The sequence below is a fragment of the Kogia breviceps genome, chromosome 5 (genome assembly GCF_026419965.1).
Source record: "Kogia breviceps isolate mKogBre1 chromosome 5, mKogBre1 haplotype 1, whole genome shotgun sequence".
Taxonomy (NCBI): Eukaryota; Metazoa; Chordata; class Mammalia; order Artiodactyla; family Physeteridae; genus Kogia; species Kogia breviceps.
Window position 1 is genome coordinate 102,199,562 of NC_081314.1, and position 19,710 is coordinate 102,219,271.

General features: G+C 38.5%; 1 protein-coding gene across 49 annotated transcripts in view; it reads left to right on the forward strand.

The window, feature by feature from the left end:
- ABI3BP (ABI family member 3 binding protein) overlaps window positions 1-19,710 on the forward strand; it is a 285,160-nt gene that overhangs the window by 206,999 nt on the left and 58,451 nt on the right. For 23 of the 49 annotated variants that reach the window (XR_010840793.1, XM_067034765.1, XM_067034748.1 and 20 more), the window contains 6 exons: window positions 17-97; window positions 2,223-2,300; window positions 6,531-6,596; window positions 8,716-8,790; window positions 16,599-16,676; window positions 18,188-18,292. Coding sequence is in view for 46 of the 49 variants with exons in the window: in XM_067034765.1 (XP_066890866.1) it covers window positions 17-97; window positions 2,223-2,300; window positions 6,531-6,596; window positions 8,716-8,790; window positions 16,599-16,676; window positions 18,188-18,292 (483 nt within the window). In the remaining 3 variants the exon portion in view is untranslated. The remainder of the gene's footprint in view (window positions 1-16; window positions 98-2,222; window positions 2,301-6,530; window positions 6,597-8,715; window positions 8,791-16,598; window positions 16,677-18,187; window positions 18,293-19,710) is intronic. The other 26 variants (XM_067034754.1, XM_067034764.1, XM_067034762.1 and 23 more) reach the window with 3 other exon arrangements.

The following is a 19,710-nucleotide window of genomic DNA, read 5'->3' on the forward strand; positions in this document are numbered from 1 at the left end:
GTACTTGTCTTTTCAGCTCCTTTAGAGACACGAGGCAGCCCTTTCATTCCTATGATTTCACCAAGTTCTAGTCAAGAGGAACTACAAACCACTCTGGGTAAATTCTGTTTTACTATTTCAGTCCAATGAGGACTTAACATTTTAGGAATTGCCCTTAAGGTAGCCATATGTACATTTGTGTTCATAGATTTCCAAACAACAGAGGGCCTCTTTTTATCATTATAAAAAAATACCCACTTCACTTGATTCTTTTACATTAACTGTATATTTGTCCTTCTAATATTTATGCTGATTTCTAATATAAAATGAGAATATTTTGAAACATCTTGACAAAATTCCAATTATTTTTTAAAAAAAGAATCTTCCCAAAGTATATCAATGCTATACTCTTTTGTTGCTTTTTCCATATTTGGAACTGCATTTGGGAAGAAAAATTTCATCTAGTATTTGAATATCTTTGGGGGGCTAACTGCAATGCCAAGCAATAGGAATTCCAAAATAAAACTGTATTAAAGGTTATCCTAGAGAGCTCGCCATCTAATATGAAGACAGGATTTAGCAGTAGCTGTGCTTCCTCTGTGCTACCCAGTGTTCTACATGTATTTTTAAATTTAAGGCACATAACAATTTTGTGAGGTAGTTTCTATTACTTGCCCCATTTTACAGCTTAGAAAATTGAGGCACAGAAAGATTTAAAAATCTGGTTAAACCATACAGCTAACGTCAGAGCCAAATTGGAACCCACATACTCAGTCACCAGAGCTCCTGGAGTTCATCCCCATATTATACAATACAATGAATTCACAGAGAAATGAGCAGCATGTTGAACAAGGAAACTACCTGGGGGTATCACGGAAGGCTTCACAGAGGAGGTGACACATATGCCGGGTCTTCCAGTTGGAATGAGACTTGAAGTTAAAGGTGTGAAAGGTTCTTTCAGGTTAAAGACAGATAGGGAAGAGACACAGGGTAGAGAATGGCAGCCAGATTAATCTGATGAGCATGCGGGTAGCCTGGAGGAACACAGATGCATGAATGAGTCAGTAGGGTTGGTTGGAATGAGCTGGCCAGGCTTTCAAAGAGTTCAGCATCAATGTCTTCACTGTATGGGAAACCCCATTTTGCCTGACACTTGGCTGAAGATGAACTGGAAAACAAGAGTTCCCAGCTTGTGTTTGTTGGCTTCTCTGCCCTGCCCATGCTACATCCCACATGGCTGTTTAAATCAGTGGCTTTATTTTCCTCCCTTCATCCGTTTTCAGATAAACCCATCCTTTGTGTGTGTCTGCTGAAATGAAGTTACTGATCACATTTTAAAATGGAATCCTTTTCAAAGGAAAAAATTTTAAACTGAATGAGCAAATGTATCCTAATTACCAAATACTCATCTATTGTAGCCTAGGATCTCAAAGTCAACATTACCCATGATGGCAAAGTCAAAAGTACTTATCAAGAACCACTGCTGGATGTGTTAATTATCTAAACTCCACTCCCTGTTTTTTTTTAATGTATCTCAGTTTACTGGGCCAACTATCACAAGAATCTCTCTTATGAGCAGAATCCAGATTATAAAGCAGGCAGAAAATAAGACGACAACATATTATTTGCACCAAATATTTCCTTGGATCCAGTATGTAGCAAAGTGAACAGTGTAATTTGCTATGTCGGTATGATGTAATGATTTCAAGATAATATGGGACTGGGAGTATTGCCATACTTATTTTTATTTTGTCAGGAGTAATGCACCAGTATGTCAATAAACAAACTTTGATTTTCACATGAGATAAATAGGATATTTATTCTTCTATGGTGTAAATACACATTATTTTCTATGATCTATTTTTTTTCCAGCTCACCTAAATAATTTGTGGAGCTCATGAAATAGGGAGGAAACATGAAGGCAATAATACATAAAGACAGTTTGGAGGCATATGCAAGAATATAGCCATGTCCAGTATGAAACAATGATCCTGAACTAAAAGCTTTTGAAATCCTTATAATAATCATTAAAATAATAGTGCAAGAAGACAGTAAATATAATAAATGAGAGTTATTAAAATATACCATTATCTTTGACATACGATGGTTATTGGGCATGGTTATTAATGCAATTTACCCTTTTATCACTGCACGGGATAGAAGAGGGGGTTTGTTTGTTTTCTTTTTGACCCATTCATAATGATAATCATTTAAAGCCAGCCATCTTACTGTGTTTCCCCCAGCAGAAACGGACCAATCCACCCAAGAACTCTTCACAACTAAGTTTCCACGAACAACTGAATTGGCAAAGACAACTCAGGGTAATGCTATTTCCCCACCTCTATATAGTAACTTTTTCTTCTTTTTTAAGCAGGAAGAAAATTTTCTTTTAAGAATGTAATTTTTCATCACAGTGAGTTAAGTTTTTTCATTTCATAGGTACAGGACATCAGCCAAATAGGAATATTTGTATGAATACCAGTTGAATGTAGGAAAGACAATTTCTTTAGTTAGAGCTGTGCTTTTGAATGTATGGTTGACTGCTTCATGCCGATGACTAAGAAAGAGAGCTCCCATTTTTTTTCCTTGCTTGACCTTCTTTTGCCTCATTTTCCACATCTGATAAATAAGAATCTTTATTACCTTCCTCCATCTCCCAAACTTGATGAACGCGTTGGTATTATGGCCTGAGATAGGAAACTAGTAACAAGAAAAATCATTTTTTGATGATGAATTAATATTAAAACATCCAAGAAGCTTTATTCTGGGGTCTACTTATGTTATTTCTTCCTTCTACTTTTTGGGAAGTTAACTCACCTACACAGAGCTGTCTCTCACATCTTCATTCTCTCGGTAGTCTTTCCTTTTTATATCTTTCTGTCCTACTTGGATTGTAACCAGTTGCAGATTTCTAGTATTTTAGTGTTTTTTTTTTCTTTTTTTCCCCTTAATTACCCTCATTTGCCCGCGTCTACCTCTAGCATATGGGAGAAAGCCCAAAAAACAAGAGCAAATAACTTTTAAAGAGTTGTAAGACAAATTTATTGCACTCAATGGTCAGTTATAATTGAGGAGGGAGATCTGTGGAAGAAACAAAGCAATATGAGGAAATGATACTAAAAGAAATCTAATTTTAAGGTATATATTTTATAATAAGCAGAGCAGTACTTGTTCTAAATAAACATGACTGACAATACTCTCTATGGTACGGGACAGTTCTTGTAAATTTTCTAAATCTTTTGAACTTGTTTAATTTAAGTTTTATAATGGTTTAAATGTTTATTTTATTATTTACTTTATTACCTTTCTACTTATTTTTTAAATAAGTAGAAGTTAATATACACAGAAGTAAGGAGCCAGTATAATGACAGCCCTCCCATACCCTCATTACTAGCTTCAGCCATTAACAGCAGGTGTTCAATCCTATTATATCCATACTGCATCCTGATTTTTATATGTTTATTTTTTAATGTTTCTGCAAACCTCTTTAATGTCTGGCTTGATAGAAGATAGCTGGATTCTCATAATCAAACACATCGATGTTTTTACAGCAAAACATATAAATATTTACAATAAGCAGCATAAATACTCTGTTCAGCTCAGGTTGTATTGCCAAATGAGAAAAAGATTTCAGCTTTTTAAAGCTTTGTAGATTTCAGAATTGAGGATAAAAATCATAGACCTGTTCTTTTCTTGTTTTTGCTTTTTCTTACTTTAATGGGAGTATCAATATTTTTATCAAATTGCATCTAGAACATGGTTTTATTAGATGAGTTTCACAGTTGATTGGTTGTATATCCAGGATCTGATATCATTCTATCAATTGTCTTAACATATTTATATAATGTACTGTATTTTAATTACTTTCTTATGTTCTGAAGATCCTTAGCTTGAGCCTAACTTGTGCAGCTCTGGGATTCACACTCTTCTAGACTCATGCCAAGGCTCTTTAAAGTGGGCTCACCAGAAATGCATTTCCAACCTGGTCCAGGCCAGTAACCCTTCTTGGAAGTAGAGGGTCAACTTTAGTAACAGCACACTGTGTGTCCTAGGATCACCCTCTGACCCAACCCTCATAAATGCGTGCCTGAGCTCTATGGACAAGGAGGTCAATCTACTGTATTATTTTTGTTGTGCTGTGTTTTGTTTCTAATAGTAGGCATCAGATGTGCAAGACAGCACACAACAATTTGAGAGATGCTGTAGGGGTAAAATTGTTTCTCTTGGTCTTCATACTCCACCCACGCATGTACCAGGACCTTGTGGCTTTTTGGTCTCCAAGCCCTCAGCAGTGGGGCCCAAGTGCTCCAAAGAAACTTAGTGCCTAAAGCCTACAGCATGAACCTACTAGTAGGATCTCCAGCACATTTTCTCTGTGTCGTTCTTACTTCTTTGTCTGCTGATACAATTCCCCGCAGCTATAACCGAAACCCTGACCTATTCAAGCTTCTCTCCTTTGCCCGTCTCATCTCAACCCATGGTAGAAATCCACTTGGCCAGAGGCATTCTGGGGACATTTTGATTATTTTACTTATTTCAGCCCCCTGATCCTTATGCCACCCACGGCATAAGGGGTCCCTGGGTGTACCCTTGTACCTTGTACCCTTCTTCCCCTCTCCCTATACTGGGCAAAACAAAGGTCCTTCAAGGTATTTCTCCTGTAATCCTTGTTTGTCTATTTTTGATGTTATCTTTGTCAAGTATTTTTAGTGTTCTTTTAAGATAATTTTTATAAGACTCTTCAGATATGAAGCCATCTTTTAAAATTATTTTTATTATTAGTCATCAAAAACTATGTGGAAATGATGTTTACAATGTTACATTCTCACAGTGCACCTTTGTCTTTTTTTTTTTAAATTTAAAATTGAAACCCTCAAGCAGTTTTCTCAAGGCCATGTGTTACCTGGAGATGAGCTATGTGAATAACTCACAGCCCAAACATAAGTTATATTTCAGCTCCTTTATAAAAAGTTCTTCCAAGATTTAAGTAAAGACTGTATAAAAAATAAAACCAAAATTCTGATCCTGTGGCTTTGAAATAATGAATGTAGTGCTGATTATTTCTACACTCTGCTCTGTTTCTTTTCTAAAGTTTTAAAATTCATATGTGTTCTAGAATGATACTAATAAGAGCCATGATTCTTATATTTCTTTAAGCAAAAGCAATCTAACATTGAAGAAATAAACAAGAAGGCTGAAATATGTTCAACTGACAGGGAATCCTACCACTCTCAAAGAAAATTGAAGAAAAACATTTGCAAATCATCATCACACATTTTAGGGCATGTGAGAATTGATTATTTTAAAATAAATCAGTACCTCTGTTCACTCTAGTTATTACACTTTGAAAGGCCCACATTAAACCTACAGAGAATTTCAGTATGTGTCTGCTGGTTTTGGCCTGAGTATGGCAAAATTCTACTCATCAGTCCTCACATTGGAAGTTTATAAATGAGCTACATTATAATCTGTTTTGCAGGTATATTTTTTAATATGGTAGGCAAGGCATTTGCTGATTTATGATTACGTAAATACCCATTCAAGATGTGAACAAAATCATTGAAATGGTGTAATCTACTTAACAAAGTTTGCAAGAAAATTTTTTCCAGTCTTAGCTAAAGCATTACCAAGAAAGTTGGTGGCAGGAGGCAACGTGGTGTGTCAAGGGGGGCAGAGGAGGGAAGGCAAGGATAGACACATCCCAGGATGGATGCACACTTTAAAAGCTTAGGGAGCAAAAATATTTCAGCTGAGTTTCTCATGAATTTGCCTGCTTACAATGGTCACTAATTTTTTTAATGTATTTGACAACTCTTCATTAATGGTCCTCACTGTACCAGGCCCTGGATAACAGGAGCAGGAAGTAACAAGGTGGCATTTTGGTCCCAGGGCTGTCTGAGTTCTTGATCTTTGCTCACCCTCTCTTGACGGGCAGGACACCAGAGGTCATTTTCTCTCATCCCTAAAGCTTTAATGGATGTCACTAAGTGAGTATTTATTCACTTCCGAGTTCATGAGCTAAGACAATTAGATACAGACCACATGTTTCTACCCTTTTCTTCTTACATACCTAAAAATATTTTTCTTTCTGCCTTTAATATTATTTGTCTCCTTTGGCAAAATAATCTTTCACAGTGACTCCCTAATTGAGAGATGTGAATGGATGGATGGAGGGGTTGATGGACAGATGGACAGACGGATGGATGGATGGAGGGGTGGATGGTTGGCTTATATGTTTACCATATTAAGCAACCATGTGGTGAAATAGATGCCCCTGAAAAACATGGACTAAATGATGACTAATCCTTAACACACATTACCCATGACCTACCTCACTTTGACTATATGCATCTTTAATTTCCAGGCATGAGTATTTTCACTTGCTTTATTTTCCTTCAGCATCAATGCTGTAATGCATACTTGGAGATTTAAGAATATTCTTTATACTTCCATGCAAAGTGTACAAGTTGTTGGTCTGTAGAGTACTAAATCTCCATTTATTGAGCTCAGGAGTGCTGCTTATTAAATGTGAAGCATTTCCTCTGTTTCAGCACCACACAGATTGTATACAACTCCTGTGAAGCCCAGAATACCTGACAAACCACACATCAGACCTGGTAAGTTGTTTCTCTTTCTGATGACCTAAATAATCAGCATATCTAAGAAGATATAAAATGTATTGAGGAATACCCTGGCGGTCCAGTGGTTAAAACTCCACGCTTCCACTGCAGCGGGCACGGGTTCAATCTCTGGTCAGGGAACTAAGATCCCACATGCTGCATGGCACTGCCCAAAAGAAAAATATTGAAACAGCCAAATATACCAGATGAAGGCTATATTTCCTTAAACTGAAATAAAATACATACAAAATTCTGATCCTTGTGGGTAAGTAGAGAGGAAATAATGAATCCATGGAAGTGGCAAGACTTGATTGAGATTTTTAAGGATAATCAGATTTAGAGACCACCACGGAAGATTAACAATATAAAAACATTTTAAAAATAGTATTTTTGCATAAATCACACACACTTTCCCCTCCTCCTTCAGTTTTCCATGGCAATTATAGAGATAGCATTAGCATTAGCTATGATATATTACATATTTCAAATGTTATCTTTTAAGAAAATACCTCTTTCATTATAAAAGGCTCTTGTTCTGGGAGAATATTTTTACTTGATTCTTTCAGATTAAAAAAAATTTAAAAACACATTTTACAGGTTGTAAACATCAAAGTAAACTGATAATAAACTGGAAAATACTTTTTTTTTTTTTTGGCCACGACATGCATCTTGCAGGAACTTAGTTCCCTTACCAGGGATTGAACTTGGGCCCCAGCAGTGAAAGCGCTGAGCCCTAACCACTGGACTGGTAGGGAGTTCCCAGAAAATACTTTAAATCTACTAAATTCACCAAAGGATTTAGGATCTCCCTCACTGGAGTTTGTTAGTGAAAAGTTAACTTGGGGGTTGATTTGGTCCATATAAATCACTCCTATGCTAACGTACAAGTTGGACCAGAGACTCTGGTGTTTTCTGCCCTTTTTCTCCTCTGTGATTCTAAGAAGTTTTAAAGTTCTAAATGACAAAAATGGCTTATAAGCTAACATTCCCAGTGAACATCTCTCCAGGCACATGGAAGAAAGAACAAATACATTTTTCTTTGATTTATGGAGGAGCCCATATTTTTTGGAATAATCCTCCGACTCCATGTGATTTTTGTATCATGATAACTGTTGAGAATTTAATGTGTGGCTGGTCATATTAAACCTTTCTACAAAATAAGGAAACAGTAACAATAATGACTAACAGTGATGGTGTGCTAACCATGCATCCTGTGAGGTAAGGCTGAGGAATAAGGCTTAAGAAGGGCTAGGAAGTGGATTCAAAGGCAAGCAGTCTGGCTTCAGAACTCACTCTCTTAATTGCAATACACTTAGTGCTTTTCCTTGAAAACTCTGCTAAATGGAAGATAAAACAGCTGACTTCAATGTTTTTGTAATATTATGACTCTCAACAGAGCAGGAGAGAAATTTCAATGGTTTTATCATAGTTTTGTGTTTAACGGTGGACTTGGGCCAAGATTATGAGGCAGCATATGCACCTAGAGACTCCTCCAAAAGGACCACGAACTTATGTGTTAGGAGGCCTTAACAAATAAATACACGTCAAGTTTGGGGTTTTCTTTCGGCATATGTAGTCCTGATCTTTCTTCAGTCCCATTTTGGAATGTATCTAGTGCTTATAAATGAAGCCAGCTAGTTCCCACTTAGAAATATAAATTCCCTCTGTTTTTTCAAGCCCATGATCACCTCAGAGTACATACTCAGGTCTCAAATTAAAGTCTATGATTTTTATACCAGACTTGTGATTTCTATATTCTGAACAACAGTTTTTGGTAAATCATCATATTTTTATTGCCCAGTTAAATGACTTCCAATTCTCTGGAAAGTTTTATTTTCCTTGGCTACAAATTTTCAATTAAAAATATGTCTAGGGCTTCCTTGGTGGTGCAGTGATTGAGAGTCTGCCTGCCGATGCAAGAGACACGGGTTCGTGCCCCGGTCGGGGAAGATCCCACATGCCGCGGAGTGGCTGGGCCCGTGAGCCATGGCCGCTGAGCCTGCGCGTCTGGAGCCTGTGCTCCTCAACGGGAGAGGCCACAGCAGTGAGAGGCCCACGTACCATAAAAAAAAAAAAAAAAAAAAGTCTAAACTACTTATTTCCCACTTTATTGTAGTTCTGAATAGGACAACTACAAGACCTAGTAGACCCAAACCCAGTACCATGCCCAAAGGGAATGGAATGGGAACAGGTAATGATCACAAATTTATTTCCTTTTGATCCTATTAAACTCTACATGTTCTAAATGTTTTCGTTCAATTTTTATAATTTTGTTGAATGCACATTTCAATTCATTTTTTACCAGTTTTGTTAGTACAGCCAGTTTTGGAAGTTCATAGAATTGAAACTTGTAATTCATTCCGAAGTCAAAATTTCAACAACAACAGAAAAATTTCAAATGTCTCTGAAAAGATTAAAAACTACTTTTTCACTTTTCTCAGCCTAGTCCACTAAATCAGCTACAGCTACAATATATAGTCTTGATTCTTAAAAATATCCTGAATATGAATTATTGAATTAAAATATCAAAATAGCAGTTTTCTTCATTTCAAAACACTTTCTATAAACAGTCTTTGAGACTGTTATCACTTCGTTTTCTACTTTATAATTTCACAAGTACCATTGAAATTTTTTTAAAACACCCAGATCTGTTAGCCACCTGGAATATGACATTTAAATGAGAAGAGCAGTTAGCAAATGATCACCCTGGTTACAAGCATACGAGTGTTTCCAAATCATTCAGTTTGATTCAATGACATTGCCCTAATCCAGTCTGGTCTATGGGATATCATACAGATAAATAGGACAATGATCTGATGAAAGTTCAAACACTCAACTCACTAAGTGGATAAATGGTAGTTATTAAATGCCTTAATATGGGATTGCATTGTTCCCTTGAAATATTTTTTAAATAGTGCAAATCTTGTGCCTACTTATGTAAAAAAGCATAAAAATTACAGTTTATTTCATATGTATATATAAAATCAACCCATAATTATTCCCTAATGAGGAAGAGATGTGAATACTACCTGAAGACATGTATTCGGTCTAAAAACGATTTAGATTTTTTTTAAGTATGTGTTTTTGTATTCAGTTATTACATTGTCTGAAGTTCTAGGAATTCACTTCCCTTCAATTAATGAGGCAGATACTATAAATTCCTGACTCATGAAAAGCAAGAAAGCATTCCAATATCTATTTATACTCAGCTGCTCCTTTTATTTTTCCCAAGTGGGAATAGGCAGTTCATAGTGTCTCAGATTGACGTAAACAGACTGGCTCTAAACAGAGCCACCTTCTTAATATTCAAAATAATTCCCTGGAGTTTGCCTAAGTAAAAATAGAAGAAAGCATTTATGTCAACAAAACAAAGAACAAGTAGCTATGATCAAACTTGAAAGCCATTAACCTTCAGTATAATCAAGCATTGATTCTCACGAGGAAAATTCTGTCTTTTGGAGGGAAAACAGAGCATTATTATATTTCAGTTTATTAGCAATATAAATATTTTTTCCAGAGCCACCTATAATACAAACTGACATCTGTTACCCTCTTGTGTAGAGAAAGTCAACTTTGTAATAACTCACCTAACTTAGCTTTGAAAGGATGATGTCTTACCAGGACTTCTTCAGTTTAATTAGTTGGTTGCTGGTAGAAATAGACTGATAGACTAATGAGCCCGCACACCACAGCTACTGAAGCCTGCACACCTAGAGCCCGTGCTCTGCAAAAAGAGAAGCCACCATCACAATGAGAAGCCCACGCACTGCATTGAAGAGTAGCCCCCACTTGTGGTGACTAGAGAAAGCCTACGTGCAGCAATGAAGACCCAAGGCAGCCCAAAATAAATAAATAATAAATTTTTAAAAATGAGCAGACAGGATATTAGCAAGAATAGAGATCTAAACAGCACCATCAACAAAATAGACTCACAGTTATGGTGAAATGATGTGGGGCAAAGGTACAAAGGCAGTTCAACAGAGAAAGGACAGTGTTTTCAACAGATGGTGCTGGAAAAACTGGATATCTGTATGCAAAACCACTAAACAAAACAAAAATCAGCCAACCAAGCAAACAAAAAAAGAACTCCTCTACCTAAACAAAAAGGAACTAAAGGTGGATCATAGGTCTAAATGTAAAATGTGGGGCTTCCCTGGTGGTGCAGTGGTTAAGAATCCACCTGCCAATGCAGCGGACATGGGTTCGAGCCCTGGTCCGGGAAGATCCCACATGCCACAGAGCAACTAAGCCCGTGCACCACAACTACTGAGCCTGCACTCTAGAGCATGCGAGCCGCAACTACTGAGCCCATGTGCCACAACTACTGAGCCCACATGCCACAACTACTGAAGCCTGCATGCCTAGAGCCCGTGCTCCACAACAAGAGAAGCCACCTCAATGAGAAGCCCACGCATCACAATGAAGAGTAGCCCCTGCTCACGGCAACTAGAGAAAACACACGCGCAGCAGCGAAGACCCAACACAGCCAAAAATAAATAAATTTATTTAAAAAATGAAAAGAAATAGGTTGATAGGCACAGGTAAACAAAGCTGAGCTCATTGTTTCCCCTTTCCTTGCTCCACTACCATCCCCAATCAAGATGTGTTGCACATGTTCTATGTTCTGATGTCTGTCTATTGGGATCCCCCTTCAGGGAAGGACTTGCCTGACCTACCTGAAGGGAATGAAGTCAACAGACAGTATCCCACTGTCATATCCTTCATGGTCAGCCTCAGCTGAGAGAGCCTTGATTGGAGATATGGATGGTACATCTCCTTGTCTACCATAACATATAACAACCAAATGATATTTACCTCAGGAATGCAAGATTGGCTTAACATTCATACAAATTAGTGTAATTTATCACATTAACAGAGCAAAGGAAAACGTCATATGATCAACTCAATAAATTTAAAAAAAATCAACCATTAGACAAAATTCAAAAAACATTCATGATGAAAACTCTCAGAAAACTAGGAATAGAAGGAATTTTCCTCACTCTGATAAAGGGCATCTGTGAAAAACCTACAGCTACCATCCTATTTCACAGTGAAAGTTTAAATGTTTTTCTTCTAACATAAAGAACATAAGCAAGGATTCCTACTTTTACCCCTTCCATTGAAAATAGAAGTGGAGTGTTAAGCCAGTGCAATAAGGCAAGAAAAGAAGTAATGGTATAAAAAATGCAAATTACAGGTGCCATTGTGTAGCATATTATGAAAGGAAAATTTAACAGCTCTTGAAGTATTTGCCTGGGGAATAGTGTCTTGAGAAATTGGTGAGAAAAAGAATGTTTTTAAATCTGTTCTCTTCAGGTTGTAGACTTACATGAGTCCACCTTACTTAGACTGTGCATAGTTTTTATCTAACTTGCTTATAGAAATGCAGGTATTCACATCAAGTTTCTTTTCTTTCTTCTCTGACCCAGTCCTACTATCTCATTCATACTCACTTCTAACCTCTATTGAGTCTTAATGAGACACCATTTTTGTGTTAACTGATTCCTTATCCAACTTTGACATTTCACCCATAATATGTATGTTTCTTATCCATCTCACATATATTTTCCTATAGTTTTTCTTGCTGAAGTTTTCAGCACAGATTTTTCACATATAAAAAAATCAGTTGATAAAAGGATGTGTTTAGGATTTATAGGACATATTCTTCATGGTCTTAGGCCACTTAATGTTGTGCCTTTGGAAAACTAATAAAGAAAGATTCTGAGGCCTCAAAACTATGGCCCTTGATTCTTTGGGCCTCTATACAATTCTTGCAATGATTCCATAAACCCCAGGTATCTTTAAATTATCTTGAGCCAAGTTTCTTAATTTATAACATCATTCTAGATATTTACCCTGCTTTGTTTATTTCACATGTATATATATATAAATATTTCTCCACCTTAAAGTTAGAAAGTAGCCTTCAGAGAATGAAGTTTTAGGTAGGTCATTTTTCCAGCAGTCTGCTTTTTCAGGGTTTCCAGACATAAGTCTCAGCTTAATTGATATGTTCTACATGTTATAACCAACTTGAGATCTGACTCCAGATATGCAACAGCATGTCCTAGACCAAGGGGACTGCACAAAGTACAATCCCACAGACCAAACCCAGCTCACTGCTTTTTATTCGTAAATAAAGTTCTATAGAAACATGGCTTGCTTTCACAATATAGTGGCAGAATTGAATAGTTGTGACAGAGACAGTATGGCCCACAGAGCTGAAAATATTTACTGTCTAACCCTTGACAGAAAAAATTTGCCCAATCTGTGCTAGACAATCTCTCCAACTTTCTCCCTATGGAAGGAAGCTGCTGAGTTGTGCAACTATTCTTTCATTCAACTGAGATTTATTGAAAGCCCATTATGTGCCAGGCAAAATGTAGTTTGGAAGCCACCTTGGCACATGCAGTTTGGCAGATATATTAGATACCTGAACCCCAAACTCCTTTCTCTACTCCTTCTCCTAATGAGGAATCCACACTTCACTGACCCCACATGGAGTGTGCCTGACAACCAGAGCCCAGACTCCTCCAAGATGAGGAATGTGTTTGTCTGAGCTGTGGCTAAATCTTCCAGTCTGCTGGCTCATCACCCCTGACTTTTTAGCCAGGTGCTAAGAATTGGAGACAAGGGTGAGGAAACCAATCATCCATAAATACCACTCCTTTTGGTCACAGGGAATAGTCTCTGTTACATTTGGAAATTGATTCCCAGTTTACTGTGTTTGTCTGCAAAGTTTCTGTTACCATGGTTAAAAATACCCAAATCCTTACTTCATTTTTGACAATAAATGGCTAAAGGGTGAACTATGTAAATCCAGATATTTTTGGAGCAGTCCCATGTGGCAATGGGGGTTCACACTGAAGCCGAAGTCTTGGTTCTTCCAGAGCCAACTCTGCCCTTTAGAAAATAGTGGATGAATCCTGCCTGAGGGAAAAAGAATTCAGGTCTCAGCCTGGGCCAGACTGGCTGACTGCCAATTCCTGAGGATTCTTTCTCTGCAGTAGTTCTTATTGGCTTCTCCTTTGCCCTTCCATTGCCTCTCTGCTACCTTTGGCATTGATTTGCTCTCCTCATTTCAGGGCCATAGAAGTTCACTGGTTTCCAGGTCCTGTGCTCACACTGCTCCTGGCTGACATGCAAACCACAGCTAGGTGGAACCAAGGCCAGAACTGGAGTTCAGTCTCCTGTCCCCAGTTCAATGCTCTTTCCCTGCATCCCACAGCTGCCTTCTGCTGGGTTCTTACAAACATTCTCATCTACTACTGGCTTTTCTCTGTTTCTAAAGGCTGGACAAAGTCCAGTTTAGCAGCTGACATTCTATTGATTTGGGTACTTAACCTGTAAGAGTCATAACAGTATGATGCTTCCATCTCTGCCTATACAGAAAGTGACAGAAAATGGCTCGTTTCTGCTGATTTCTCCCATAACTGGAAAAGAGGCCAGGGATGTTTACATGTTTGATCTTATTCATAAAGTAATCCTGCAGACTTTTGTATTCTCTCCTAGATCTCCATTTCACCAGCCTGTGACTTGTTGGATTTGCATGTGCCTGGTTGGGAAACCATGTCATCCTTGTATTTCTGAGTCCCACACACCAGTGGCATGGCTGAATGACACATGCTTGCCAGCCATGGCTGTTTAGCCCTTACCCAGTGGTGGCACTTCAGACCACCCAAAAGAAAAAGTATAGGACTTGAGGGCTAAAGTCAGAGTCACTGTGAAGAATAAGAGAAGCGTTAAAAACAAAATTCAGCCAAGTAAACTTGAAGATTTAATTGGCTTTATTCAACAATTTATGAATCAGGCAGCATCCCATCTAGCAACCAGAAGTGCACTCTGAAGGGTAGTACAAAATGAAAGGTATTTTTAATAGGAAGACGGGTGGGACAAGGGAACTATTAGCAAAAGAAAAGAAAATACTATTTTTAGGCCAGGACAACTTCTTTTTGGGTAGAAGGGAGTTGCATGGGTTTTATGTAGATTTCCTCTTCTTCCTCTGGGGGATGAAGGGTGCAGTGCTGACCAGAATATTCCAGACTGGTTGATTGAGATTACATTTCTGGGGAAGGTCAAAACTGCAGTTAAGTCAGGTTTTCAGTCTAGGCTTGGTATCATGGGCTTTAGCACAAGTGATGCCATTTTGGGCCTGTGGTTTTCTCTTTAACAGAGGGAAGATGATGACAGGAAAAAGCACTCTGTACTATCCCAATTAGTGCTTAAGAGGTGGGCTTTGGATCTGGGCACACATGAGTGTGAATGCCTCCACTTCAGCTGTGAGTCCTTGGGCAAGTGCTTACTCTCCCTTTGCCTTGGGTTTCCTCATCTGTGAGACCGGGTGGTATCTCCCACCCAGAAGAGTTGTATGGATCAAATCACGTCATGAATATGTAAGGTGCTTGCGCAGTACTGGATCAAAATAGTTTGTTTTTTTAAGGGTGGAAAGATTTGGAGAAAGGCTCTGAAGAAGGATCTACTGAAGGCACACATAGCCTACTAAGCTTCTAGAGGATATAATACAGTTTTACCCTCAAAAAATAGTGGTAAATCAGATCTCAGCAGGCCACGTTATCCCGGTGACACAAATGAAAGCACTTTGCATTCCCTTAAGCCATGGACAGAGTAGCCACACAAATGAGTCATTTCCCGCCCCCATTACCACTAAGAGGAAGGCACAGGAAGAAAACTAATGAGCTATTTGTTCTCACAATGCCTGTGGGATGAGCCAGCCACAAAATAGTCAGTGACCACAGAAACATTTTATTCCTACCACAAATAAACAGCAGTTGATTCATGGCTACATACAAGCATTCACCTTGATTTTATATGTTATCTCTTATTCAAATAGCAGAGGGTGCGGGATTGTAATATTAGGTTTCATAAATTAATGTTAATCATAATTATAACTGTTAATAATACTAATAAGTTAATATTATAATGCTGATTAATGCCCATTATAGTTATAATAATTTCATAAATTAATGTGAAAATATCAGCTTCTGTTGTATACTTAATATATCTGCCTACACATTAAATGAGACTGGGTGTATAAAGTCCCTACAGGGTCCTGGAACTCAAAACAGGGTTGTTGTTGTGCTTGTCCTTGTTAATATACTAACTAGCATATTAATTCAATGTTTATTCTTATTTTTTAATTGGTGAATTATAGTCAGGTCCTCAGAGTATGGATTCTCTTTGTAGGATGAGCCATTATATGTAAGATAATATTTACTTTGGGGATTCTAAAAAAACGTCTGTTCCTATTATTTCTTAATGAAGACTGCCGGCCACATCAGGGAAGATTATTTTATAATGTAAAAGAATAATAATTTTTAAAAAGCAGGACAAAAGCTAAATTGGTTCCCTCTACCCTTAGGATTGCTACCCAAAACCCTAGCACCAGATTGTGTTTGAGGGACTTAGGAGATAAAATAGAGCGCAAAGTAATTTTCAGGTCAGTTTCTTCCAAACAGCAATTTGGAATTCTAGGCGTACCCAGGCCTAATTTACAAATCTCAAAAGCACAGATCCAGTCTGTGGCCTAACCAGCCTTCTAGCCAAGAACTCTCAAAAAGTATTTTTAAAATCAATTCATTAAGTATAAACCCAAACACACTAGAATTTTAAGGGTTTTCATTGGGGTAGAGGAGTTGGAGAAAAGTTTTTTAAAAACCACAAAATTTGCCCATGAATATTGGCAAAAAAAAAAAAAAAATAGCCAATCACTGTAGATGAACTACTCCTAGCAAAACAATATCACCCAGGTAGGCAGTGAGGGGTGGGCATCATAGAAAATTAAGGCAAAACCATGTTCTGCAATCAAACACTAACTCTTCAGAGGAAAAAAAAAATCACAACTAATGAATGCAGTAGGGCTTTAAGGTTTTTTTCCTATACGCAGATGGGAGAAGCCAATCAAACTGAGCACAAAAAGTTTCTGTGAAGACTATTTACCACATTTTTGCTATCTATTTATCCTGTCATCCTCTCTGCTCACAGGGGTCAAGCAAGCACCACTGCCATCCGGTGCTGATAGAAATGTGTCAGTGGACTCTTCTCACTCCCCAAAAAAACCAGGTAAGGAATTAAATGCTGACTCCCTCACTCAGCTCTGCTCTGAAACTTGTAACTGAAAGTTACATGTGCTGCAGCAAAAAAAAAAGTAGCATCCTCACCGTCCCCAAAGCATCAGAACCATGCTAACAGTACAGGGGTATTGCTAGACAAACATACCAAAATATTATCTTTGGGAAAATAAAAAGCGATTTATGCACAAATTGAATATTAATAAGAACCTCTAACAAGGTACTGATTTAATAATTACTTTATATAATCTTCTGAGGGGCCACAGTGGACAAATGCTGAAGCGTAACAGTGGATTCTAGCTTTCATCATATGCAAGTTTTGTTCTTATGTAATTTATTATAATATCCTTTTGCCTGAAATGATTTATGTTTCTAATTTGAGGCTGTGTTCTATATAATAGGCCAAACTTATGAAGCGATAATATCTTTGCATTGAATAAGAACTCTGTGCTTTTAAAAGGATGCTGTGAAACCTACTCTGATGTATTAATGTCTGGGTTAGAGATCTGTATTGTATCATCACCAATCACTCCCCCTCCCGCCCTGCAGTACACGCACACACACATGCACGCACGTGCACAATTCCTAACATCCCAGGAAGTACATAAAGCCACAGGGCATTTTCCTGGATTGTCAATTTTACTTGAAGATTTTTAAACCAACATGTTATGCAAAGAAAGAGATGAATTTTTCAGCTATAACACACGACTTAAAAGAAAATTGGGGTTAAGGTGGGCTGCTCCAGGTACCTCTAGCCTTGTCCGCCTTTGTGCAGATTATAAAAAGGTGTCTCTTCCCTTCGCCCTTCAGGCAAACCATTTAGAAGAACGTTCCTTTCCTCTGGGCTGGCAGCCTTGCACCAGGGCTCCTGGGTGGGTGAGAGAGCAGAGTGGATGTGAAACTTTGCCTCCCACTTACAGCTCCCTGGCCAGGTGGCCTTGTGTGGTGACTCTGCTCTCCATGGCCACAGGCTTATTGCTTCAGCCATCAGGGCTATTTTGTTGTAATCGTTTGAGAAGTTCTGAAAGTGTTTGTTTAATTATAATTACATAATAGAGTTGGAGGATGGGGTGGAACACCTACTGAAGGAGAAGGTATATGCTTTACCAACTCAAAGCTAAAATGGTGTAAGAACTGTAGCCTGCAAATCAAAGGCAATTGGAGATAATGAGACGCAGAAATGCTACTGTTGAGTCTACATAGGAAACTAAAGATGATCAATTCTATACATATATGTTCTACTTTCCCTTTCAAAGGGCAGATGTACTGATATATTTTCATCTATAATTAGAGAATATTTTCCCCATACACAAATGTGCTTCATTATCCCTGGGTACGTTACAAGCACTAATTTAGAATATCAGAAGGTATTGCAGGCACTTTTCTATAGAATCTATTCTCTCTCATCCAACTGCTACTTGTCAAACATTATATTTTTTTAAAACCCGTGATTTTTATAGAGTGAATCCTTATGACCACTTTATCTGTAATATCATCTCCTAGCCACAATCCCAGGCACTCGTCGCCCACCCTTGCCACCTAGACCCATGCCCCCACGAAGAAAGCCTTTACCACCAAATAATGTCACCGGAAAGCCAGGAAGCTCAGGTACGTCAAATCACATACCTTCCTTCTCCCTCCTTGATTTCACTGGCCAAACGCAAGCCCTTCTTGGTGTGATAGCTCAAGCAATGGACGAGCCCTCGGTGTCTGTGACATGTGCCTGTTTTGGCCCCAAAGACCGGACTGTAAATTATAGTTTGGAGGACTCATATCCTGATTCTGGGTGGGTGGGGTGAAAGCAACCATCCGTGTCCATCTAGCCCAGTTTGCTTCTTAGATGCTGTGTGCTTGGTGCTGAGACAGAAGCTACCACAGGTTCTTCAAAAAGTGGATTATTTTGGATGAGATGTTTTGTGCTGCCAACCCACCAGGTGTAATGGAAAATGTCGTCCACTCATCATCCTGTCTCTTGAGATAGAATCCTTTACATCTCATTGATAGCTCCCCTGTCCACCAGCCTTCATGCTGACCCCAGTATTCCGGTGCAAGGGGAAAGAGTGGGAACTGGAGTACTCAGGGTGACTGAGCAGTTCTAGCCTGTGCAACAAGGCAGGGATATATTTTAGAAGTCAAGCTGCCTCTCAGCTTGCTCACATGCCTCTATCCTAGGGCATGTGTTGTCTTCTTCCCATAGAATGACCACTCTGAGTCACCTGGGATACTTGTACTTCATCCTTGTCTTGAAGACGCCTTCTCTAGCTCCCCAAAGTAGACTTAGCATTGCTTCTCTGTTCTACTTTTCCTTGAAACATACCTCTGTTAGAGCAAACCACTGTTTTATACCTATTTGTTTGTGTACTTGTCTTCCCCTACTATATCATGAGCTCTTTGATGGCAGATGACATTTTCTCTGAATTCCCAGAACCAAATCCAGTGCTCATTGAGTGAATCCAGTAATCATTGAGTGAATTTATGAGTGAAATTAAGAATCAGTGAACCTAGTTCAGAGCAAAGATTCACCTCACTTTTCTTAAAGTTTCTTCCAGTGGACCTGCCAGCAAATCAGATCATGTTCCCATTTCTCCTGCCTCTTCCTTCATCTCTACTTCCTAAATATTCTGTAGTCAGAATCAGGATAACAGTGTTAAGGACAGCTGTGAAAGATGAAACTGATAAGGATTTCTGAGAAAGAGAATAGCTGTCACTCTTTTCACAGGATGAATGAGGGTGTGGTGATGGAGAAGCTTTCATGATGTAGCAAGGGGACAGTGGCCTCTAGATTGTTTTTCCCATCAGCTAAAGGAGGAATCAGCCTCTCCTCCATGCTGATGGTGCCTTCCTGGGTCCAGGCCTAGGGACATGGCCCCAGTGAGGAGACCAGATTTTCCTCATTAATTGTAACCTGGGGCAGCTGTGACTTGAGCTTCTGTAGCTTTTAGTTCAGACTGAAAGTGATGCCTCAGTTTCCCCCATGGAAGAGTCAGGGGAACCTCCCACCACAGAGCTCCCCTACAAGGCTGTGT